This window comes from Carettochelys insculpta, chromosome 3, assembly GCF_033958435.1.
Source record: "Carettochelys insculpta isolate YL-2023 chromosome 3, ASM3395843v1, whole genome shotgun sequence".
In the NCBI taxonomy this organism is placed as follows: domain Eukaryota; kingdom Metazoa; phylum Chordata; order Testudines; family Carettochelyidae; genus Carettochelys; species Carettochelys insculpta.
This window is the reverse complement of record NC_134139.1, coordinates 188538484-188564732: the sequence shown is the minus strand read 5'-3', so window position 1 is coordinate 188564732 and position 26249 is coordinate 188538484. Positions and strand designations below refer to the sequence as shown.

At 48.0% G+C, this 26249-nt stretch overlaps 1 protein-coding gene across 3 annotated transcripts in view; it reads left to right on the top strand.

Moving 5' to 3' along the window:
- Positions 1-26249, top strand: part of WDR35 (WD repeat domain 35) — a 96272-nt gene that overhangs the window by 38939 nt on the left and 31084 nt on the right. For all 3 annotated transcript variants that reach the window (XM_074991311.1, XM_074991310.1, XM_074991312.1), the window contains 3 exons: positions 18624-18768; positions 20314-20383; positions 24603-24656. In XM_074991311.1, the coding sequence (XP_074847412.1) occupies positions 18624-18768; positions 20314-20383; positions 24603-24656 (269 nt within the window). The remainder of the gene's footprint in view (positions 1-18623; positions 18769-20313; positions 20384-24602; positions 24657-26249) is intronic.

Below are 26249 nucleotides of genomic sequence, written 5' to 3'. Positions count from 1 at the left end.
TTCAATGGTTTTAACCGTTTTTCTTTAAAGTTTTCAAGTTCTTAGGCTACTGTTAAGTTAGCCAGCTGTTATTTTCAAATAAAAAAAAAAAGAAACAACAAGCGGGACGACATTCAGTCCAGTCCTAGTAACAAGTGGAGCACCGGAGGCCAGGAGCCTAGGGCCATTAGCCCTCCTGCCGCGGCAGGCTATCGGAGAGGGGGAAAACAGCACAGAGAAGGTGCTAAGTACCCCATTAACAACTGAAAGACTCACCAACAATGTCCTATTCAGGATTCAAGGAATGTGAGTCTTGCCGAGAGGCAATGCCAGCGTCTGATGGGCACAGTCACTGCACAAGGTGCCTGGGGGAGTCCCATGTCACGCAGAAATGCTCCTTCTGTGCAAAATTAACAGCCAGAGCAAGGAAGGACAGGGAGATGCGGCTTAAAATGCTGCTCTTCGACAAGGCCCTCCAGCCAGACGTGCCGGAGCGGCCGCAGCAGGAGGGACCCTCCGGGGCCCATAAAAGGAAAGCCGCTTCCCTCACCCCATCAGCGCAAAAACGGAGGAAAGTCTCCCCAGCCCGATCCCTGCTGGCAGCAACAGCGAGCGGGACGGGAGGAGCCCCCAGCCGCAGCAACAGCTGATGGACGGCGGCACGGAGAGCCATGTGGAGGCGGCTCAGCCTCCGATAATCAAACAGCCGCCCTGCACCGCAGGCAGGGCGGCGGCTAAACAAGCGCCGGTACCGGCGGCACCGCAAGCAGTGGCACCGACCCCGGGGAACCGGCGGTGCAGAGCGCGCAGGCACGCAGCATGCAGGCACCGGAGGACACCGCCTGTGTGGCACCGCCCATAAGCGTGCCGAGCATGGTGTGGACGGGGCCAAGATCCCCTACATGTCAGGGGGCGGAGCTACCCCCTCAAGGGAGGGGGAAGGCTGCACACAAAACAAGTCACCACAGCCCCTCTCCAGACAGGGCTGCAGGGTTGCTTTCCCTCAGCCCTCCGCTCATGCTGCAGACTCCAACTAGGAGGCAGGGGTCCCCCCTAGCCTACCCGGAGCCCCCGTCTCCATTTTTACAACCAGCCTCGCCCTGGCTGGGACCACCTTCACCCTTCCTGGGGTTTGAGCCGCTGGAGTACTATCACAAATCGCTCTCTCCAGTGTCCCAGGTCTCTCGACGATCTCGCTCCCCCAGACGCAGAGGGTATGCACCAAGGGAGTGGTCTAGGTCACCTTCCCAAGAACAGTGCCCATGCTGCCATGGTTGCCCCTATCATGCGGGGCATAGACACCACCGGCAATCGACCAGGGAAAGATCCCCACAGACGGTCCCGTATCCCCGAGGGCAATCGCGAACGGGGACAGAGACTCAAGTATCTCAGGGGGAACTGGTTATGGAACCCCGAGATTTTTCCCTTGCAAGCTTCCAGAGAGCGGATGTACCATCACCAACAGGAACCGGAAGGGTCCAGAGAGGCGTACCCTAGTGGTTCCTCGCTCTCCTCCCCGGACGAGGCTACGGCCCCGGGGGACGTCCATCCTCCGGACGATCTCAAACAGTTCCAAGAGCTGTTTAAGAGGGTGGCCTTCACGCAAGGCATCCAGACAGCAAAGGTGCAAGAGAAACACCATAAGCTCCTCAAAAATCTGAGACCTCCGGCCTCCTCCAAAATAGCAATACCGCTTGATAACGCAATCTTGGAGTCCGCCACTATAATATGGCAGACCCCTGCGACTATTCTGCCTGTCCACAAGAGAGCGGATAAAAAAAAAAATACTTCGTGCCAGCGAAGGGCATGGAGTTCCTGTTCAGCCACCCACAACCAAATTCCTTGGTGGTGGAGTCGTCGCAACAAAGATCAAAGACATCTCAATTCAAGACAGGGGGAACAGACAAAGATGCCAAGAAGCTAGAGCTGTTCGGCAGAAAGGTCTACTCCTCCTCCACTCTACTGTTGCGAATGGGAAATTACGCAGCGCATCTAGCGAACCATACTTTTGACAACCACACTAGGTTAACCTCCCTCATGGACTCGCTTCCAGAGGGCAAGAAACCGGTGCTCAAGGCCATCGTGCAAGAAGGCTACGCGGCCTCGAGGACGGGAGTTCAGATCGCCCTGGATGTTGCGGACACAGCAGCACGCTCCACAGCTACGGCAGTGGTGATGCGAAGGGAGTCCTGGCTCCAGATTTCGGGTATACCAAGGGACCTGCAGGCAAAGATAGTCGATCTTCCCTTCGACTTGCAGAAGCTGTTTGCTGAATCAACTGACTCGGTCCTTCATTCCAGTAAAGATTCAAGAGCCACACTTAGGACCCTGGGGATTTACACCCCTCCCTACAGAAAGAAAAAGTACTACCCTCAACAGAGACGGTACCAGTACCAGCAACAGCGTCCCCAGTACCACAGGGGTTACGAGCAAGGGCGACATCAACAGCACCAGCAGTACAGAACTCCCAGGCGATGTTCCCAACAGAGCCACGCGTCCTCGGGGCAGGGCCAAAGGCCACAAGTTTGACACACAGATCCAGGGCTGCGCCATCACTACCATCGCACAAGGTCATCCGAAGCGGTTATTCCACCATCGCCTCCGACCATTCTACGACCAGTGGCAAAGGATCACCACAGACAAATGGGTGCTGGAGATCATAGCCACGGGGTACGCCATCTCCTTCCAGTCGCTCCCACCGCCACGACCTCCACCCAGGCCCCACCTCCAGGAGGCCCCCCACGTAGCGAGGCTCAAGCAGGAGGTAGACCATCTCATGCTCATAGGGGCAGTGGAAAGAGTGCTGGAGCAACTGCAAGGGAGAGGGTCCTACTCGAGGTACTTCCTCATGGAGAAAAAGACAGGAGGCTGGAGGCCCATCTTAGATCTTCGAGGCCTCAACCGGTACCTGCGCAAGCAACGCTTTCGGATTATCACAATCGCCTCCATCCTTACGGCACTAGACAATGGAGATTGGTTCGCAGCCCTCAACTTACAAGACGCGTATTTTCACATAACTATCCATCCGGCTCACCGAGGATTCCTCCGGTTCATGGTAGGCAACGAACATTTTCAATACAAGGTCCTACCATTTGGCCTCTCCTCGGCCCCCAGAGTCTTCACCAAGACCTTGGCAGTGGTGTCAGCCTACCTGCACAGACAGGGGGTATTTATATTCCCGTATCTGGATGACTGCCTACTCAAAGGGGCCTCGAAGGAGGAGGTACTACGCATGATACGCGTCACAGCAGGCACGTTCTCTTCGCTCGGCCTGGTTATCAATCTGGCAAAATCAAAGATAGACCCCACACAGGACATGGAGTTCATAGGGGCACGCATAAATTCTATTACAGCGAGAGTATATCTACTAGAGACTCGCTTTCGGGCCATCAGCTCCCTCCTGCAAGTCATCACCTTCAGCCCTACGGTGCCGGTTCTGACGTGCTTACAGCTGCTGGGCCACATGGCAGCAGCGACGTTCGTAGTACAGAACGCCAGGTTACACATGTGCAGCATGCAGCACTGGCTGGCGAGCGTATACAAACCGGCAGCACACACCGTTCACAGGGTGGTGTCGCACACAACAGAGGTGCGCAAATCCCTGCAATGGTGGGTAAACCCCAAGAACCTGCTAACAGGGGTACCCTTCCACCAACCACAAATATCGGTTTTTCTTACTACAGATGCCTCCCTCATAGGGTGGGGAGCACACATGGGCAAAGAGGTGATGCAAGGGCTGTGGTCCTCCACGGAGCAGTCACTGCACATAAATATACTGGAGCTCAGAGCAGTGTTCAACGCCTGCAGACACTTTCGAGACCATATACAAGGCAAAGTAGTTGGGATCAGTACAGACAATACCTCCACCATGTTTTATATAAATCAGCAAGGAGGAGCTCGGTCCCATGCCTTATGTGCGGAAGCAGTCCGGTTGTGGAACTGGTGCATTGCCAACAATATAACCTTGAAAGCCTCGTACTTACCAGGCGCTCACAATGTGAAGGCAGACCAGCTGAGCAGGCGTTTTGCACTCACACACGAGTGGCAGATCCGTCCCAATCTGCTACGACCGATTTTTCACGCCTGGGGTTTTCCACAGATAGACCTGTTTGCTACTCAACACAACAAGAAGTGCCCACTTTTCTGCTCCAGGGCAGGACTGGGACGGGGGTCCCTGGGGGACGCATTCGCGATCTCCTGGAGGGGCCCCCTGCTTTATGCTTTCCCTCCCACAGTGCTCATCCACAAAGTCTTGAAGAAAGCCAGGAGGGAAGGAGCCCGAATGATCCTAGTAGTCCCAACGTGGGATCGACAGCAATGGTTCCCCCTACTCCTGCACACATCGGACCGGCCACCGATGCCCTTTCTGGTGGCGCCGGATCTGCTTACGCAAGCCCAGGGGTCCATAGTGCATCTGCACCCCAAGGCCTGCGACTACAAGCGTGGTTAATCCATGGCTCAGCTCCCTAGAGAGCACATGTACGGAGGAAGTGCAGCAAGTCCTAGAAAGTAGCAGGAGGACTTCCACCAGAAAGACCTACAAGCAGAAATGGACTCGCTTCACGGCATGGTGTTCTACCAAACAGCTAGCCCCACTTTCGGTGCCTGTGATATTAGAGTATTTACTGGACCTCAAGAGAGGAGGACTCTCACTATCCTCGTTAAAGGTCCACCTTGCCGCCTTTTCGGCGTTCAGACATGAAGAGGAAGGGCACACGGCGTTCGCCCATCCCATGGTTTCCAGGTTCCTCAAAGGGTTGGTAAACTTATACCCCCCTCTGACACCGCTTCCACTTTCATGGAACTTGGACCTGGTGCTTAATGCGATAACGGGACCACCATTCGAGCCTTTGGCCACGGTTTCCCTCCGCCTTCTTACGATAAAGACGACCTTTCTTCTCGCAATCACGTCAGCTTGCAGGGTGAGCGAGCTTGTGGCAGTTATGGCAACGCCACCCTGCACTGTTTTTTCCAAGGAGGCGGTAACCATACGGCTGTATCCAGCCTTTGTTCCTAAAGTTTCTTCTGAGTTTCATATTAACGAACCTATTGTTTTACCCTCGTTTTATCCAAAGCCTCATAACTCTAACAAAGAGGCGCGCCTACACCTCCTGGATGTGAGGCGGGCGCTAGCCTTCTATATAGACAGGACCAAGTCCTTCCAGAAAACGGATAGACTCCTAGTCTCTATCGCTCCCAAATCGAAAGGAGAAGGTCTCTCTTCGCAGAGAATCTCAAAGCACATCGTATCCTGCATAAAAATGTGCTACGAACTCAAAAAGACTCCTTTACTGGCCATGCCCAGGGCTCATTCCACTAGGGCGGTGGCGGCTTCAACAGCCTTTTTCAAGGGCGTTGCGCTAAAAGACATTTGCAGAGCGGTGACCTGGTCATCCTATGACACCTTTGCCAAACATTATGCCCTTCACAGGGTATTCCAAGAGGTTACCCGTCTCTCGACAGCGGTCCTCTCGGGGACAAGCTGCACATAATCCGATTACCCACCTCCTATCTTGGGTTACTGCTGGGTAGTCACCTAATGTGGAGCACCCACGGGGACACTCGAAGAAGAAAGAAAGGTTACTCACCGTAGTAACCGTGGTTCTTCGAGATGTGTCCCCGTGGGTGCTCCACTACCCGCCCATCCTCCCTGCTTCGGATCTCTGTTTAGTGTTTTGCAGGAGCATCCGAGGCGGTTGGTCAAGGAACTGGCGGGGACCGGATCGCGCATGTGGCCAGGAGCGCGCAAGGGAGCGGCGCGCACCGGCGCATGCGCGGTCCGGCAGAAACTGCTTGGAAGATCCGATCTGCGGCGCCGGGCGAGCCCGACACCTATCTTGGAGCACCCACGGGGACGCATCTCGAAGAACCACCGTTACTCCGGTGAGTAACCTTTCTTTCTCAGAGCTGTTATTTCAGGCATTGTGCAAATTCAGATATGTGTTGCTGCAACAGTTACATACGGTTCGTGTTTTCAAGGATTTTTATTTTTTGCAGTCGTAACAGCTAGTCTGTTTTATAGACGTGCATGCACACACACACACATATAACTCTGAAGAACAAGATATCATTGGTGCAGTGCCTGTGTGCCATGCCACAATATCCTGTCCCAGTTCAGTCCCTGCCAATCTCAATCTTATAAGAGACTGCTCTGAAGAACTCTTTTTGTTTGTTAGCCTATTTCATATAAACAGTATTGCAGAATTTTTCCCAGAGCCAAATAATACAATAGGGAGTTATTGTCAGAGGACGAAATTCTGTGTTGTTAAGAAGGTTAGGTAAGAGAAGACTCTGTTTTTCACCTGTGTTTTGAAATGAGAGGAGGAGTAGACGAAGCAGAGGAATAATAGTGGCTGTGTGCAAGAGGCGGTCCTTTTGTCAATACAGATGAAATAATTATGTGAAAGTACAGTGATTAACAGGGCTGTGCTTCAGGAATGTGGGGTCCAGGACAAATCACCTTCTCTGCCCTGCCCTTAGTATTTTTCTATACAAGTGAAATCTGATGTGGGGAAGGGACAGTAGTGCTGGAGGCGGAGGAACAATGGAGAGTCATAGGGCAGCATCTGTGCTAGGGCTCAGGGGGCCCCCCTCTGCTGATGGGGGCTCTTGGAAAAGGAAGGTCTTCAGGGGAATGCCTGTGGAAGGGGTCAGCCTGATGCTGGTAGCCAGTGCAGTGGCAGGCAACACTTGGAGCCACCAGAATGGGGTGGGATGGGGTCACTGTTGCCACTTCTGGGCTACGTCTACACGTGCAGCCAACATCGAAATAGCTTATTTCGATGTTGCGACATCGAAATAGTCTATTTCGATGAATAACGTCTACACGTCCTCCAGGGCCAGCAACGTCGATGTTCAACTTCGACGTTGCTCAGCCCAACATCAAAATAGGCGCAGCGAGGGAACGTCTACACGTCAAAGTAGCACACATCGAAATAGGGATGCCAGGCACAGCTGCAGACAGGGTCACAGGGCGGACTCAACAGCAAGCCGCTCCCTTAAAGGGCCCCTCCCAGACACAGTTGCACTAAACAACACAAGATACACAGAGCTGACAACTGGTTGCAGACCCTGTGCCTGCAGCATAGATCCCCAGCTGCCGCAGAAGCAGCCAGAAGCCCTGGGCTAAGGGCTGCTGCCCACGGTGACCATAGAGCCCCGCAGGGGCTGGAGAGAGAGCATCTCTCAACCCCCCAGCTGATGGCCGCCATGGAGGACCCAGCAATTTCGACGTTGCGGGACGCGGATCGTCTACACGGTCCCTACTTCGACGTTGAACGTCGAAGTAGGGCGCTATTCCTATCTCCTCATGAGGTTAGCGACTTCAACGTCTCGCCGCCTAACGTCGAAGTTAACTTCGAAATAGCGCCCGACGCGTGTAGACGTGACGTGCGCTATTTCGAAGTTGGTGCCGCTACTTCGAAGTAGCGTGCACGTGTAGACGCAGCTCTGGTGTCTGAGCCCAAGCCCTTTGATTTCAACTAACAAAAAATATACATTGTGTCTGTCCTGTTGGTGACCACGGACCCGAATGTGGTCACCTTATCTCAAAAAAGATATTTTGGCATTAAAAAAGGTTCAAAAAAGGGCAACTAAAGTGATAGGGGTTTGGAATGGGTCCCGTATGAAGAGATATTAAAGAGACTAGGACTTTTCATCTTAGAAAAGAGGAGACAAGGGAGGGATATGATAGAGATATATAAAATTATGAGTAGTGTGGTGAAAGTAAAGAAGGAAAAATTATTTACTTGTTCCCATAATATCAGAACTAGAGGACGCCATATAAAATTAATGGGCAGCACGTTTAAAACAAATAATAGGAAGTTCTTCACACAGTGCGCAGTCAACCTGTGGAACTCCTTGCTAGAGGAGGCTGTGAAGGCTACAACTGTAACAAGGTTTAAAAAAGAGCTAGATAAATTCATGGAAGTTAGGTCCATTAACTGCTATTAGCTGGGATGGGTAAGGAATGGTGTCCCTAGCCTCTGTTTGTCAGAAGCTGGAGATGGATGACAGGAGAGAGATCGCTTGATTAGTTATCTGTTTAGTCCACTTCCTCTGGGGCACCTGGTATTGGCTACTGTTGGCAGACAGGATACTGGGCTGGATGGACCTTTGGTCTGACCTGATATGGCTGTTCTTCCTACTAATATCCTGGGTCTGTCTGGCCCCCAGGTACCTCTAGCCCCACCCACTTGGGCTGGTTTAGCAGTCCTTGCACTCTTAGCCCTACCTTGCCTGGTCTGGCCTCGCACTTCCGTGCAACACATTGGGCCTAGAGCAGTTGTCCTGATTTGCCATGCTCAGTGGAAGAGGCTGGTCTGATTTTAAAAGACTGTTCCCCAAATAGTGTTCTGCAGAACCCTGAGGTTCTGCGAATGAAAATAGGGTTCCCTGAGAAAATTCCATTACGTTGGCTGACTCGTCTGTGGCTCCCTGCCCTGCCACCTCTGAAACAGTAAAATTAAATTTAATTTATTTAACGGTCAGCAGGGTGGTGGGAAGGATCTGACTGTTAAACCAACTGAATTTAGTTCCATTATTTCAGTGGCAGCAGGGTAGGGAGCCGCAGAGAGCCCCTCACTTGCTCTGCTACCCAAGTAGCCACACCCCTCTGGTGGGCATGGCTTGGCTCACTTTGGTCAGCAGAACACCTTCATGCCAGTATTCCTTCCACTGGGTGCATGTGGCCGCCCAGCGTAGGCTTCCCATCCAGCACCACAGATGTGTTAGTCTCGAGGGTCAGTTTGGGGCTGAGGCAGGTTAATCCTGGAGATGGTCGGGGAAGGCGGGTTTGGGGCTTAGAAGGGATGGATTAAGCCTGGGATTGGTGGGGATGGATTTGTGGAATGGGGGTAGGTCTTGGGCATAGGGGGTGGATTTGGGGGCTGAGGTGGGTAAAGCCTGGAGATGTGGGGCAGGTTTAGGAAGTGAAGCAGATAGAGCCTGGGAATGGGGTTCTGCAAAATTTTTTCAAGTTTAAAAGGGTTCCACGGCCAAATAAAATTGGGAAACATTGTGCTAAGGGAAGGAAGAGAGAGAGTGTGTAGGAAGTTCCTGGGGGAGCAATTTTTAGCCAGGTCCTGAAATTAATGGGGCAACAAATGCAGTTGTATGAATTCTTGGGGTGGTGTGTTTGATTCTATTTGGTATGTTGTCCGAAATTTAAAGGTTGCTGTTTGCAATGAATGTTTTTTTTTTTACTTCCTCAGAAGTTAGAAGAATATCACATTTTATTTATTAACAGTGAAGGCATTCAGATAGTTGAGGTTTATAGCTGTGCACTAATTAGAAGAGTAGAATGAACTCAATCCCCTGTGATTAGAGTGGAGTGAATAGTGTGAATGAATCTGGTGAAGGTGGACTTTCAGATGTAGGTAGAGAGTTAATTGTTGAAATAGACATGTAAATGGATACATAAAATACATTTAAACAGTATGTTTTAAAATTTGTGTTCAGACCCCAAGTATCAGCACTCAGCTTCCTCAGCCAACTTGTTTACTCATCTACAGTATTGGACAGCCAAGAACTACCTTTCATAATTCTCTTCAGACTCAGAAATGTGAATATTCACTCAGCCATTCTTTATACTTCTGTCTGTTTTAATATCCTGCTTTCAAAGGGTTTGTAGTGCCCTCCAGAGTTATGCTTATGTGTTAGAAAATAGAAGATTGTAATGGTTTAATGCAAAAGAATCAGATTTTGAAATTTTACTACGTGACCTGTGTGAATGAGTCTTTGGTTTCTACCCTGAGATACAAAATTTATTGAATTTGATTTGTCATTTGGCAACATACTACTCTACTTTCATAACTGTAAGGCCTGGCTCACTGAACTGCCCAGTTTCTAACTCTTTTCTGCATATTCTTCGAACTGCATTTTACCTCTTCATTCTAAAATTCAGTAAATGCACACAGTCGATTACATGTTAATCCATGTAAATTTATTTTCCTCTGCATAATATCAAGTGTGAACTTTCTTTTGCTCTGTGGAAAAAAACATTAATGGGATGTTAGTAGTAAGTTTGGAATTATCTGCCTGTTACAAATTACCTGGAAGACATACTTAAAGAGGCATCACTTAATGGCAGTGGCTAAGGTTTGAGAGATTCCTTTGATCTTCCTCTGAAATGGCACCTAAATCACTTGCCTTATTAGTGATATTATTTTTATTTCTTCTGAAACCAAGTAGTTAAAATGTTTGCAAGAGTGGCTATGATGGTTTAGATCAGTGGCCTGTCTATTCTAGCATCCTGTCTCTGATGGTGGCCAGTGGTAGATGTGTCAGAGGAAATCAATAGACAAGAGCAATTCTGAGTGGTACATGCCCTTTTATCCAGTCTGAGTTCTGGCAGTCGACAGTTTACCCACACTGCAAGCATGGTTTTGCATTCCTAACTACTTGGCAAAAGCCATTGATGGATTTATCGTCCATGAACTTTCCTAATTTGTTTTTGAATCTTCCTATGTTTTGAGGTGTCACAATATCCCATGGCAGTGAGTTCCACAGGTTAACTATGTGCTGTGTGAAGTGCTTCTTTATGTTTGTTTTAAACCTGTGCCCCATTAGTTTGAATGCCTCCTATTTTGCGTGTTACGCAAAGCAGAAAATAATACTTCCCTATTCATTTTCTCCACACCATTTATGATTTTTTAGACTTCTGTTTATCTCTGCTCCTTAGTTATCTCTTTTCTAAGTTGAACACTACCAATCTTTTTAATCTCTCTTCATGTTGCAGCTGTTGCATATCCCAGTCATCTCAGCATAATATTCTAACTGAAGTATCTTTGCACACATGCTTGTGGAATCCTTCAGAGAATTAACTTTTCTCCAACATATCATGTGTATGCATGTGTCTCAGAAACACTGTGGTTCCTCTACTTTTTTTACCATTCATGGGCACAATAAATTTTGTTATGTGCACCACGGCATGTGTGGATGTGCACAACAAATGGAAACACATGCTGCTTGTTGTAGGCAGATGTGAGCACTCTGCTAATTAGTTGGGCAGCACCTAAATCTCTCCTGGGCGGCCACCCAAACACTCAGCTTGCTGGGAACACTGCTCACAATTTGTTTTTTACTATAATTTCACCTAATTTGTCTGGTATTGAAGTTAGGATTGCTTCTGGAAGCTTTTTTAAAGATAGGTGTTACATTAGCTGTGCTCTAGTCATCTGGTACAGAGGCTGATTTTAAGTAACAGATGACATTCCAATTATCAGTTCTGCAATTTCGTATATGGGTTCCTTCAGAACTCTTAGGTGAATCCTGTCTGACTTTTTTTTTTAATTTATTAATTTGTTCCAAAACTTCCTCTATTTACCCCATAGTATGGGACAGCTCCTCAGATCTTTCATCTGAAAATAATGACTTGGGTGTGGAGGTCTTACCTGTGTCCTCTGCAGTGAAGACGATAAAAAGAATACAGAATTCATTTAACTTTGCAGTGAACTTGTCTCCCTTGAGTTTTCCTTAAGCTCATCAATTTTTCTGTGGCCCTGCTGACTTTTTGCAGTCTTCCTGCTTATGATTTATTTTAAAAAAGTTTTGCTGTTAATTATCATGTCTCTTTCTAGTTGCTCTTCAATTTTTTTCTTGGCCTGCCTTATTATATTTGTACCCTTAAATTGTCAGAGCTTATGGTCCTTTCCATTTTCATCACTAGGACTTACCTTCTAATTTTTAAAGCATGCCCTTCTTGCTCTAACAAACTCTTTTACTTTGGTACTTATCCATGGTGGTGTTTACTGTTTATTTTTTAATTTGGAGTATACGTTTGGTTTGAGCCTCTGTTATGGTATTTTTAAATAGTCTCCATGCATCCTTGTGACTGTTCCTTTTAATTACCATTTCAAAGGCCTGTTGGTGGTAAAGTTAAAGGCAAAATGCATGTTTCTTCGAGTGTCCCCGTGGGTGCTCCACAATAGGTGTCGGGCTCGCCCGGCGCCGCAGATCGGAATTCTTCCAGCAGTTTCTCCTGGATCGCGCATGCGCTGGCGCGCGCCGCTCCCCTGCACACCCCCGGCCACGTGCGCGATCCGGTCCCCGCCAGTTCCTTCTCAACCGCCATCGGCTGCAGACGGAATCCGCTCAGGCTATGGCCAGAGTCAGATTAGATAGTGTTTCTACGTGTAAATTGTTGTTTTTTTCCAGTAAAAAAAAAAAAAGAGGACAAAGAAAATATCAAAAAAAATAAAAATAAAAAGAGAGAGAGGAACGGAGAAGAAGAGTGGATGTAAGGCCAGTAGGCTGCCCGCTGCCCTGCAGGCCGGTGTCCGTGATTCGGGTAAACAGGCACGGATTAAGTGCTAAGTACCCTATTAACAGTAAAAGACTCACCGCGATGGCCTCTTCAGGTTTTAAAAAGTGTGAGTCTTGCCGTGAAGCTATGCCAGCCTCCGATGGGCACAGTGAATGTATCCGATGCCTGGGGGAATCACACGTTACCCAGAAGTGTTCCCACTGTGCTAAGCTCACAGCCAGGGCCAGGAAAGACAGAGAAATGCGTCTTAAAATGCTCTTGTTTGACAAGGCCCTCCAGCCGGACTTGCCGGAGAGGCCTCAGCCAGAAGGGCCCTCTGGGTTCCACAAGAGGAAGAAAGCTTCTTTGACCTCCTCGGTGCAGAAATGGAGGAAGCTCTCCCCAGCTCGATCCCTGCCGGCGGTTTCAGCGAGCGGGACGGGCGGAGCACACAGCCCCCAGCCACATACTCAGGCAAGTGGCAGCGAGGCAGCGCACGTGGCAGAGGCTGAGCCTCTGGTTACAAAACAGCCGGCACGCGCGGCGCCCAGAGCGTCGGCCAGGCTAGCGCCGGAACCGGCGGCACCGCTGCAGGCGGCACCAACCCCTGCGGCACCAACGGTGCAGGGCCAACAGGCATGGAGCCTGCAGGCACCGGAGGACGTTACCCACGCGGCACTGCAGCTGAGCAGGCCAAGCGCGGCGCCGACAGCGGGGCCAAGATCCCCGGGCAGGAGGGGGCGGTGCCAGCCCCGCAGCGGAGGGGAAAGGCAAGAACAAAAACCCGGCACCGCAGCCCTTCTCTGGACAGGGCTGCGCTGCTACTGACAACAAGCCCTCCCCCTGTTCTACACACACCGCCCAGAAGGCCTGGGTCTCCACCGGCCTATCCAGAACCTCCTTCTCCGTTCCTCCAACCAATGTCACCATGGCTTGGGCCACTTTCACCCTTTCTGGGATTGGATCCCCTGGAGTACTACCACAAACCTGTTTCACCGCTATCTGTGTCATCGCGGAGGTCTCGTTCTCCCAGACATCAGGGGTACACACCCCAAGAGTGGTCCAGGTCTCCATCCCCAGACCCGTGCCCGTGCTGCCATGGTCGTTCTTATCATGCTGGACACAGACGCCCCAGGCCTATGCCCAGGGGCAAGTCCCCCCCGGCCGTCCAATACCCCCGTGGACACTCTCGATCTGGGATGGAAACACAGTTATCTCAAGGGGAGTTAATTTTAGAACCCCGAGACTTTCCTTTGCAATCCTCCAGCGAGCAGGTGTATCATCGGCCGCGGGAACCTGGGAGTTTGAGGGAGGTTTATCCTAGTGGTTCCTCCTCATCCTCCCCAGATGAGGCCATGGCCCCCGGGGATGTCGCTCCCCCGGATGACCTCAAACAGTTCCAGGAGCTGTTTAAAAGGGTGGCTTTCACGCAAGGCATTCAAGTGGCAGAAGTGCAGGAGAAACATCACAAACTCCTGAAAAATTTGAGACCCCTGGCTTCATCCAAAATTGCTATCCTGCTGGACGAAGCCATTATGGAGTCAGCCACCACCATATGGCAGACTCCGGCCTCCGCTCCGCCTATGAACAAGAGAGCGGATAAGAAGTACTTCGTCCTGGCAAAGGGCATGGAGTTCCTCTTCAGTCACCCACAGCCAAATTCTTTGGTGGTCGAGTCGTCCCAGCAGAGGTCAAAGACTTCTCAGTACAAATCGGGGGGATCAGACAAAGATGCCAAGAAGCTAGAGCTGTTTGGCAGGAAGATATATTCCTCTTCTACCCTGCTACTGAGAATGGCAAATTATGCGGCACACCTAGCGAACCATAATTTTGATAATTACTCCAGGCTTACTTCTCTCATGGATTCACTTCTGGAAGATAAGAAGCTGGTGTTAAAGGCAATTGTGCAAGAGGGCTACGCAGCTTCGAGAACGGGAGTCCAGATCGCCCTGGATGTGGCAGATACGGCGGCACGCTCAATGGCTACAGCAGTGGTCATGCATAGAGAATCTTGGCTCCAGACATCGGGTATCCTGAGGGACCTACAGGCGAAGATCGTGGATCTTCCCTTTGACACGCAAAAGTTGTTTGCAGACTCAACCGACTCGGTCCTCCACTCTAGTAAGGACTCGAGAGCTGCACTTAGAACCCTAGGTACTTATACTCCTCCATATAGGAAGAAAAAATATTACCCTCAGCAAAGACGTTACCCGTACCAACCACAGCGTGCGCGGTATCAACAGAGCTACAACCAAGGGCGACATCAACAACAGCAACAGTACAGAACTCCCAGACGACGTTCTCAACAAAGCCGTACGCCCTCGGGACAGGCCCAAAGGCAACAAGTTTGACGGGCATGTCGAGGGCTGCACTATCACTACCATCGCGCAATGCCACTCATCTCATGTTCCATCATCGCCTCAGACCGTTTCACTCCCAATGGCAAAAGATCACCGCAGACAAATGGGTGCTGGAGATCATAGCCACGGGTTACGCAGTCCCCTTCCAGTCGCTCTCACCGACAAAGCGTCCTTCCAGGCCTCACCTCCTGGACGCTACCCACGAGGCGAGGCTCAAGCAGGAGGTGGACCGCCTTATGTTCATAGGGGCGGTGGAAAGAGTGCCGGAACAATTCCAGGGGAAAGGTTTTTATTCACGCTACTTCCTCACAGAGAAGAGAACAGGAGGCTGGAGGCCCATCTTAGATCTTCGGGGCCTCAACCGCTACTTACGCAAGCAACGTTTTCGGATGATTACAGTCGCCTCCATACTCACGGCACTGGACGATGGAGATTGGCTTGCAGCCCTCGACTTACAAGATGCTTACTTTCATATAACGATTCACCCAGCACACAAGCGCTTCCTCCACTTTATGGTCGGCAAGGAACACTTCCAGTACAGGGTTCTTCCGTTCGGCGTCTCCTCGGCCCCCAGAGTCTTTACCAAAACCCTGGCAGTGGTGTCAGCCTACCTGCACAGACAGGGGGTGTTTATATTCCCATACCTGGACGACTGCCTACTGAAAGGGGCCTCGAAGGCAGAGGTCCTACGCATGATCCGCGTCACAGTAGACACGTTTTCTGTGCTGGGCCTAGTCATCAACCTCGCGAAGTCAAAGACCGACCCCACACAAGACATAGAGTTTATGCATGCCCCTATGAACTCTATCACAGCAAGGGTGTACCTACCTGACGCCCACTTCAGCGCCATCAGTTCGCTGGTGCAAGTCATCACATACAGCCCCACGGTGCCGGTCTTAACGTGCTTACAGCTGCTGGGCCACATGGTGGCAGCGACGTTTGTGGTACAAAATGCCAGATTGCACATGAGAAGCCTGCAGCATTGGCTGGCAAGCATCTACAAACCGGCATTCCACACTGTCCACAGGGTGGTGTCGCCCACGACAGAGGTGCGCAGATCCCTGGCGTGGTGGGTAAACCCCAAGAACCTGCTAGCAGGGGTGCCTTTTCGCCAACCACAAATTTCTATTTTTGTTACTACCGACGCCTCCCACATAGGATGGGGAGCGCACATCGGCGACAAGGTGACGCAAGGGCTATGGTCCCCTGCGGAACAGACACTGCACATAAACATACTGGAGCTCAGAGAGTATTCAACGCCTGCAAACATTTTCGAGACCACATATATGGCAAAGTAGTCGGGATCAATACAGACAATACCTCCACTATGTTTTACATAAATCGACAAGGAGGAGCCCGATCCCGTGCCCTATGTGCGGAAGCAGTCCGACTGTGGAACTAGTGCATCGCCAACAACATAACGTTGAAAGCCTCGTACTTGCCGGGCGCTCACAACGTGAAAGCAGATCAGCTGAGCAGGCGCTTTGCACTCATGCACGAGTGGCAGATCCGCGCCGATCTGCTACGACTGATCTTTCATACATGGGGGTTTCCCCAGATCAATCCGTTTGCCACCCAGCACAACAAGAAGTGTCCCCAGTACTGCTCCAGGGCAGGAGTGGGGCGGGGGTCCCGGGGAGACGCATTCATGATTTCATGGAAGGGCCCCCTACTTTACACGTTCCCCCCCCACAGCGCTTATCCACAAGGTCTTGCAGAAAGCCAGAAGGGAGAGAGCTCGCATGATACTAGTAGTCCCAATGTGGGATTGGCAGCAATGGTTTCCCTTGCTTCTGCGCATGTCGGACCGCCCACCGCTCCCTCTACCGGTGGCTCCGGACCTACTCACGCAGGCTCAGGGGTCCATAGTGCACCCGCACCCTCAGGGCCTGCGCCTACAAGCATGGCTAATCCATGGCTCAGCTCCTTAGAAAGCACATGTACGGAGGGAGTACAACAAGTCCTGGAAAGTAGCCGAAGGACCTCCACCAGGATGACTTACAAGCAGAAATGGACTCGATTCACAGCCTGGTGTTCCGCCAAGCAGTTAGCTCCCCTTGATGTTCCTATACCGATAATACTAGAATACTTATTGGACCTCAAGAGGGACGGGCTTTCCTTATCCTCGCTAAAAGTCCACCTCGCTGCTATATCAGCCTTTCGGCATATAGGGGGCTGGGGGCACGGTATTTGCCCATCCTATCGTTACCAGGTTCTTGAAGGGGTTGGTAAACCTGTACCCCCCTCGGAAACTGCTTCCACCATCGTGGAGCTTGGACTTGGTGCTCAGCATGCTAACAGGTCCACCTTTTGAACCATTAGCCACAGTTCCCCTACGTCTCCTTACGATAAAAACAACCTTCCTCCTTGCAATTACGTCAGCTCGCAGGGTCAGTGAGCTCGCAGCAGTTATGGCAACTCCACCCTGCACAGTATTCTCAAAGGAGGCGGTAACCTTACTGCTGCACCCAGCCTTTGTTTCAAAAGTTTCTTCAGAGTTCCATCTTAATGAACCAATAGTTTTACCCTCATTTTACCCGAAGCCTCACAGCTCCAGCAAAGAGGCACGCCCACACCTCCTGGACGTGAGGAGGGCGTTGGCCTTCTACATAGACAGAACTAAATCCTTCCGGAAAACGGACAGGCTTCTGTGTGTCTCTCGCTCCCAGGTCAAAAGGGGAAGGCCTCTCTTCACAGAGAATTTCAAAGCACATTGTGTCCTGTATAAAAATGTGCTACGAGCTTCGAAAGACTCCTTTGCTGGCCCCACCTAGGGCTCACTCCACCAGGGCGGTGGCGGCGTCAACAGCTTTCTTCAAGGGCATCGCGCTGAAAGACATCTGTAGAGCGGCGACCTGGTCATCCTACGACACCTTCGCCAAGCATTATGCCCTACATCGGGTATTCCAAGAGGATACCTGTCTGTCGACAGCAGTCCTTTCGGGGGCAAGCTGCACATAAACCGATTACCCACCTCCTTTCTTGGGTTACTGCTGGGTAGTCACCTATTGTGGAGCACCCATGGGGACACTCGATGAAGAAAGAGAAGTTACTCACCGTAGTAACGGTGGTTCTTCGAGATGTGTCCCCGTGGGTGCTCCACCACCCACCCATCCTCCCCGCTTCGGATCTCTGTCTAGTGTTTTTCAGGAGCATTCAAGGCGGTTGGTCAAGGAACTGGCGGGGACCGGATCGCGCACGTGGCCAGGGACGTGCAGGGGGGCGGCACGTGCCGGCGCATGCGCGATCCAGGAGAAACTGCTGAAAGAATTCCAATCTGCGGGACCGGGCGAGCCCGACACCTATTGTGGAGCACCCACGGGGACACATCTCGAAGAACCACCGTTACTACGGTGAGTAACTTCTCTTTTCCTCAAGACAAAGCTTTTAAGTCCACATTAATGAAGGAGCAGTTCAGGACTTAATAACTTGATTAATTCAGACAAGTCTGTCAGATAGCATTTTGAAATCACATGCTTTGCTGCAAATTCTAATTGTTTTCACTTAATTGGAGTCAAGGAATCCTTCACAGTGCTTTGTCTTCTTTGGGCCATGGTATTTGTCACTTCAAATGTTTCCTTAAATTGAATTAAAGCTACTTTAATTCCCAGAAAGTGTGGCCATGCAGGAGTTAAATGAGGTTTACCTAATTCACTTCAAAAGTGTATTTGGATTAGGTTCCCTGAGTGGCCCCCAGTGCAAGACCTCATGCTTGAGATGTTATTTAGTAGCTTAGACTGCTGCAAACACAGCATGCTTGAATGTTCTAAAATGCGGTAAACCTTGTATGCATAGGTATTAAGGGAGAGGTAGGGGAGATTCAGGTGGTTTAAGCTAACCTGATTGAAAAATGCACTTTTTTGCCTGTGTATATATGGCTACAATGAAGTAACTCAGTAATGAAAGAAGTGTATTCTTTAGGACTAGAGAGACGCAATTCTGTTCACTTAAATGAAATTTTACTAGTTTCTATATGACGAATTTGGTCTGTATCTTTATTTGACATTCTAATTTTATTACTGTTTTGGGTTGCGTTACAGGACCGTTATTTGTTACAATGACCAAAACCCACGTGATAGCAGCTTCAAAAGAAGCATTCTATGTCTGGCAATACCGTGTTGCCAAGAAGCTTACAGCAATGGAAATCAATCAGGTAGCACGGACTAGAAAAGAAGGCAGAGAGAGGTTTGTGTCAGTCTATTTTTTTTCTTGGTTTAGGACAGTGTGATTCAGAGAACCTTCCTAGCTATATCCCCTCCAATCCTTTCATTATTATTTTTATTACTTCAGTTTGCTGAAGAGAGGAGATGAAAAAACATTATCTAGAACTACTTTTAATTAGAACTTTTTCACATTCTCTTCTTGCCTCTGTGACCTCTTGTAGAATGCCTACTTCGTCCTCTCCCACTCTGAGCTTTTGTCTTTGTTCTCTTTTTTCCTTTACACCACTATCTCTAAGCAAGCTTATCTACTTCCATGGTTATTTCCATGTTGATGGCATCCACAGCTACCTGTCTACCCCTAACCCAGAGGCAATGCATGGGCCTCATGGGGGTCATGTGACATGCCTCCCCCCAGATTTTCTTAAAACAACTAAATGTGTTTGCAGATTCTGTCCTACAGAGAAGTGAGGATGGGCAGTGCCTTGGGACACCCAGCAGTAAGGAGGCAGCAGCTCCTCCTGGCAGAAGCACTCACCATGGCCCCGTGCAGTGCAGGGAGGGAGGAAATGGTGGATTGACTGGTTGTGGGCTGATCTTTCCTTTGCTTTCCCTGGTGCTGCTACATGGGGCTGCTCCTCCCCTGCTGCTGGAGTCACAGCATTTTCTGCTGCCTGTTTTGCAGACCACCCTGTTGTGAATGCCCAGGGCTTTTTTCTAGGGCACAGGTTGCTCTCCTGCTCCTGTAGCAAGAATTCTGCTTGGGGAGTGTCCCTCTGGGCTGCCCTGACTTCCATTTAGCAGTAGCTTCTAAGGTGGCTTGGGTTCAGAAGTAGGACTCTCTTTTTGAACCCCCTTGTGTGAGGGTGGCCTCAGTCACCTGGCACCCCTAAACCAAGATGTTTCGCATGGCTTTTTCCCCTCCCCAATGTTCCTCTCTGCCCCACAGTTCAGGAACTTCTGTGCTAGAGACAGAGGATACACATGAGGTGGTTATGTGCCACCCTCCCAGAACCTTTAAATTGTGTCTCACCACCTAGGTCGCCCCTTCTTTGGCCTGTCACACTGTAAACAAACTCACGTCTCAGATTTTATCTTTTACCTTTACTACGGTATGTCCTGCTGTCCTGTCGAAAGCTACACTCCTCATCTTTCTTCCAAAATGTTTCCTTTTTCTTCTGTCTCCATCACTGGCAATAACTTCACTATTCTTCCTGTCTCTCACACTCCCAACTTTGGTGTGATTTCCCTCCCCCACCCTTCACTGCATTCCATCCTCCTTGCACATAGGTACGATCATTGTCTCCACAGCACCCTCCAAATCCACCAACTCCTCTATTCCCACATTTCCATGTATAACAATAATTATAACTCTGCTTTGCATTGACTCAAAGGAACTAAAAGATATTACCTCACACACCTTGTCTCTTTTAAAGGGGTTCTGCTAGAGCTTAAAAACTGACTTACTTTTAATCTTCCCCCAAATTGATGCACTTTTTCAAAGATTGTAGACACTTGTTTTCCACTCAAACTGATCTCCTTTTCTTCGAAACCCTACTCCTTTGTACAGGATTTATCACGTTGATGATACCCCTTCTGGCGCAGCAGATGGTGTTCTTGATTATAGCAAGGCCATCCAAGTAAGTGGCTCTTTTAACCAGTATATTATTCCGTCATTGTTTACTTAATAATTGTTGGCATTATGTTCAGATTAATACTTTTTAATATGTGATTATTTTGTTTAAACTTTCTTGTATTCCCACCTCCTCTGTGGCTGTGTCTACACTACAAAAATAACTTGGAAGTTGAGTATCTACACGCACCTTACTTTGAAGTTAAACTTCGAAGTATGGCACTGCTCCTTTCCGAGGAATAGAGTAAGGACTTTGAAGCTGGGCTCCCTAGTTAACTTCAAAGTAAGGGAAAACGTGTAGATTCTCTGCTGCGTACTTGAAGTAGTGCCTAACTTTGAAGTTAACTTCAAAGTTAGTTCCTAGTGTAGACACACCTTTTGTGTATTGGTCTTCTCTTCCTGCTGCTTCTTACCGTCATTCACTTAATACAGTAACATGAATTTTGCAGGCTGTAGAGAGGGCATGGTTCCTGCCATAGAGAGTTGGAAAGTAAATCAAACACAGTGTCTATGAGACATCAGTAATTTAAAAAATTACCAGCTACTCTTTTAACTTTACTATAAAGATGTGTACATGCTTCAGCAGAATAACCTTGAGATCTTTGTAGAGTGCTTGTGTTCTTCCTCATCTCTTTTCTCCCTTCTCTTTTATTACCCTGACTTGCTTCATTGTATCTAAAACTACAGTTGTAAGCTGATCAAATCAGAGACTGTGTCATTTTATTTGTTTGGTAAATTTGATTGCTATTATTAGTATTATTATTACTACATTTCCCATACTGCAGTATCATGATGAGCATCGATGTTTGATAGTTCCTTCAAGGGCTTTTTTGCTGGCAGAATGTACTGAAATGGAGTTTGGGCACCTTTTTTCCATGAGAACACCAAAAAAATGTTCACTGCCAGTTGTGCAGCAGTGCAGGGACACAGGGCAAGAGCCCCTACCGGTCTGGCAGCAGCATGGGGACCGAGCAGGAGCCCCCATAGCAGTGTCAGGACTGGGTGAGGAGCCCCTGCCGGTCCTGTAGCAGCACAAGGACCAGGGCATTAAAATTGAACACCCTAACCACCCCTAATAAGGAATCATCAGACTTGAGTTCTGGCACCCTTTTTTCTAGAAAAGCACTGTTTCCTTCCCAGATCGGTGGAACTCTATGGCTATTTGGTAACCCCTCTGAACTGCTTTCTTGTAGATTTACAGTAAGTAAGCTGCACTTTCCTGCTGTTGATCCATAACTGTCAAAGCAGTTCACCTGTGGCTTCTTAGACTGCAGGTAAAAGAAATTATAAAAGAAGACAGCTGAAGTTAGATAGTAGGCTGAATATAAAATACAGAGAAATTTTGAATTGACATGAAGAAATTAAGTAGCTGAGATTTGTCTTTTATTAAAGCAAAACAGCACACATTTAAAAATATTTTGAATGGAAGGAAACTGTTTTTTAAATAAAATAAATATTAATAGCTTTTGATAAAACACAGAAATGCTATCTTCTCATAGGCGAAATCACCAGATTTCATCAAATGGTGAGAGTGTTCTCCTCACTGAGGTAGCATGTACTGTTCAGCTACTAATGAGAATTTCAAATAGATGGAGAAGTTGAATTTGAAATAGTTTTATTTATTAAAAGAATACACTGAGGGCATCTCTGCCATGGTGCATTGAATGGAAAGCTCTGCTTCCAAGGCGGAGGAGTAGCTAGTGGTGCTTAGTACTGCTATGGTGAATGGAGAGTGGATGAGATGCTCTGAAATACAAATAAAGGCACCTTCAGGGCCTTCATAAATATTACAAGACAGTGTAATATGAAATAACAAAATACTGTACTTTTTATGCTGCTAAAACAGAGTCTATTTCGTATACCATAGTGTAGCATGAAAATATATCAGTATAACTATTAAGCTAGAGCAACAATGATGCTAGTTTCATAATTAGGCATTCTGTGACACGAAAAATGGATAAAAGGAGCAAGTCACAGCCTCCTATGGTGAAAGAGAACTGAGAAGGGGAAGATGTAAAGAAAATGTTAGAGAAACAGACCTTGTAGAATTTCCCAAAATTATGATTTTGGTAGGAGGGATTTAGGGCCATGGAGTTTAGAGGACATGCACATTTCCAACTCCATGAATCTCTGGTCTTCTCTGTAGAGAGGGATGCTGCCACGCTTATCCTGTGCCTCCCTTCTCATCCCACATATATTTCAACAAAAGCTACAATCTGCACAGCATTGATGAACATAAATGTTACCAGTTTAAATATACTAAAACATAGGGGAAAAGAATCTCAGTTGCATTGGCTCGGTCTTCCTTCAGTTGGTCAGGAGCAGGGAAATATTACAGTTCAGTGCTGCTATACATGTATGTCCCTTTGTTGGCCCAGCAAGGGCACTCATTCTTGGCTTTCAGCTTCCCAGCCATTGCCTTTCTGTGTGAAAACATGTCTCTCTCTTTTCTGACTGGGGTATTTCTAGGCTGCATATTTCCCTGCTTTCACTGTACATTTACACAGACCAATTGCCCAAAGTTGCCAGCTTGCTTTCTCTTCAGAGGTGATTAACAGGTGTAATTATGACAAATATACACACTTCTGTAAGCCAATTTTAGTCTTGAGATATAAAGCGGAGACAACCTATTAAAAACAGTAAAAAAGCAGACATTCATGCTAATAAGCATACCAGAACTAACTTCAACCCTAACATGGTTTAGTTGGGATTCAGGCCTTGCATCCCCCACCATGTGTGATTCCTTAGTAGTCAAAACTTCCTCACAGCTTCAGCTCAGAGAAAGTATGCTCATAACATGTTTAATTCATTCTGTATACAGTTCAAGGGCCTTTGATCAAGAGGTTCCTTTGAGAGGTTATCTTAATCCTGCCTTCCTGAATTTCCACAGTCTCACAATACACACATAAATGTTTGCAATTTTAGTACATTGATCTTCAAAGATGTTGAACTTAATTCAATACAGTTCATTCAGGATGTTGTAGGAAATTGACTGTATCGCAGGGAGGTAATACTACTTCCACCTGTATTGCCTCCTACTTAGATTTCTATATTAATCCTTTAACTAGGACTGCATATGTATGAACCTTTGCCATCGGTTTTTTTATTACACTACTTAGGGGATGTTTGGAGTAAGAACAGTGTTTCATAAGGTCAGTAAATTAATTCCAGGCAAACTGAAAATATTCTTGGTAGTTTGAAATATGGCTAAGATGTTGATCTGTACCAAACCCTTTCCATGAAGTATCTCTGATGCAGCTTGCCTTTCCTCAGGGGCAAAAACCCAAGTCCATTCCCAGCTTTTGGTCTTCTAGTTTGCAGTTACAGTCTTCCCTCGCCTTACGAGGGTAATTCGTTCCTGAAAAACCCCTCTCAGGGCAAATTCTCATAAGTCGAAAATGTAATTACCATTAATTTCAATGGGAAAAAAATGTATGCGTTCCTGAGCCCGAAAATGTACACCCATTAATGCTAAAACAACACCAAATCCCATTAAATCTGGTGCAAGGGGGTAGGCAGGGCAGAGCAGGGCACAGGGAGGCAGCCCGGCCTGAGCGCAGCTTAGGTTAAGTGGGGAGGGGGCGCTGCCAGGGGCTGGCCGTGTGGGGAGCTAGGCAGGCACAGGGGGCCCCCGGCTGGGGAGGGGCGATGTCTCTCTTGTGCGGGGCTGAACGGTGGAGAGGCCCCGCTGGCGGCAGCAGCAGCGGGCGAGCCAGGCATTAAATGGGAGGAAGTGCCACAGACGACGAGCCAGCGCCCGAGGCACAACTGTGCAGGGCGGGCGACGGTGGCCCCTAGCCGCCCAGGGGGTGAGCGGCAGCAGCGGGGCTGGGATGGGCTGCACGCCCAGCATCCACGTCTCGCAGAGTGGTGTAATCTACTGCCGGGACTTGGACGAGTCTACTTCCCCACACTGGACTGCCACCCTCTTGCAGGGCGCCACCCTGCCCGCATGGGCTCTTCGTCAGGACCAATGCAGCCAACTCCATCCCCTCAGTGCTTGCGTACCAGAGCCGCCAGCCTCCAGATTGGTCCTCAGAAATGCCTTGTAAGCTGAAGTAGAGGTATTAAATGAAACTCCTCGTAAAGTCGAATTCTCGTAACTCGAATGGGTGTATCTCGGGGTATGACTGTATTTGTATTGTTGCTCTGCTGCTGTTCTTTGACAACGAATTCTTTCTGAGGTGATTAAAACTGGTGTTCCGGTGACATTTATGTGCTTCCAGGGAACAAGGGATCCAATCTGTGCAATAACCGCATCTGATAAGACACTAATTGTGGTAAGTGGTATGCTTTAAATAAGCTAGCCGTGGGCAGTCATAAATTAATTTGGAAGAAACTTCCACTGGGGTTAAAATAAGTTTTCAAACATCTGAAAAATTCTGAAATGAACTGAGTTACTATGCCATGGTGAAATCCTTTTTACATTGCTCTCATGAATACTGTAGTACCATCAATTTGTATTGAGATTACAATAATTGAGGGAAGACAGCAAGTTTAGCTCCAACTCTGTAAACCTAGCATTTGAACCAGAAATGAAAAGTGTCTTTTGGCCCTCATCTTAGAGTGAATTTGACATAACTGAGGCATTTAAGTGAAACATATGTGACTTTGAAGAAACATTGAACATACCCTTTTTCACATGCATTTTATATCATGTATGCATGCCGAGTTGAAAAAACATACAGATCCATTGCCAAAGGCGAAGTAGCCTATGCTCTCCAGTAGAATTATGATGTATTATTGTGATGTATTTATACATTGAAAGACTGGTGATATGGTAATGTTTTGGCTTTTAAAAAAATAGGCTCTGAGCTCAAATTTACTATTTTGTTAAGCTTGACAAGGTATAACATAAGCAATAGTTTTATGTACAGTGTTCTGAAATACAGAGGCTGAAGTTCTTTTAAAATGTTTAGTTTTGGACAGTTTTAATCTAGACAATTTTTTTTAAAAAATGGACAGATTTTCGGACAGTAAGATTTCATGTTGTACTTCTCATTTTGCATTTTTATGTGCAAATATTTCACTGCATGTGCAAGACTGAGAAGTGGGTTGACTGGCAGCAAATGTGGTCCTATATTTTTGTCTTTTAAGTTTATCAAAACCAAAGTGTCAGGAATGTTAAAAGAGTTAACTAATTAAATGATAGTGCTTAATTTTGATTAGCCATTTTAACTTAGGTCCTGCCACCCAACCCAGCCTGGTCACTGCTGTGGTGTCACATTGGGATCCTGGAGCCCCACTGTGGCCAGGACTGCTCTGGCCTGGTGCTGCTGTCCCTCACCACAGTTAAGTTGTTAATCAGCCCTTGCCAGTTAACATCCCTAGAAGTGTCACTGGACACTAGAAAAAAAAATCTTACGGTGGATCAGTGTGCCTTGATTTGGCTATTTGTCCTCTTCATTGGATCCAAGACCTTTAGAAGTGTGGCTTTGTTCTTACTAAGATAGTTTTCACTTGACAAACAACCTTTATCATAGGGAGCTATTCATATGATGCCCTAGATCTTTTGTCATACATTTACAAAGTAGTATGTGAACATTGTAAAGGGGTCTGTAGCATAATAATCACTTCCAATGGGTTAAGATAAAGGGATAGGGTGTTTGCTATAGAAAATCTTAATATTTATTTTGATGTTTATGAGCACTTGGGGTGAGGGCTGGATTCCATTTCCCAGGAGGTCTTTTCAAGCCTTCGGAATCTTTGAATAGTTAAGCTAAAAGTACACCTATTTACATGTGTTTTTAGTTTTATGTAAGACAATAGGTAATACCACATTTGTATATCACCTATATTCTTCCAAGTTTTAGATACTAGTATTAATATTGTTTGTTTAAGTCTCAGTGATGTGCTTTGTATAAGACACACGT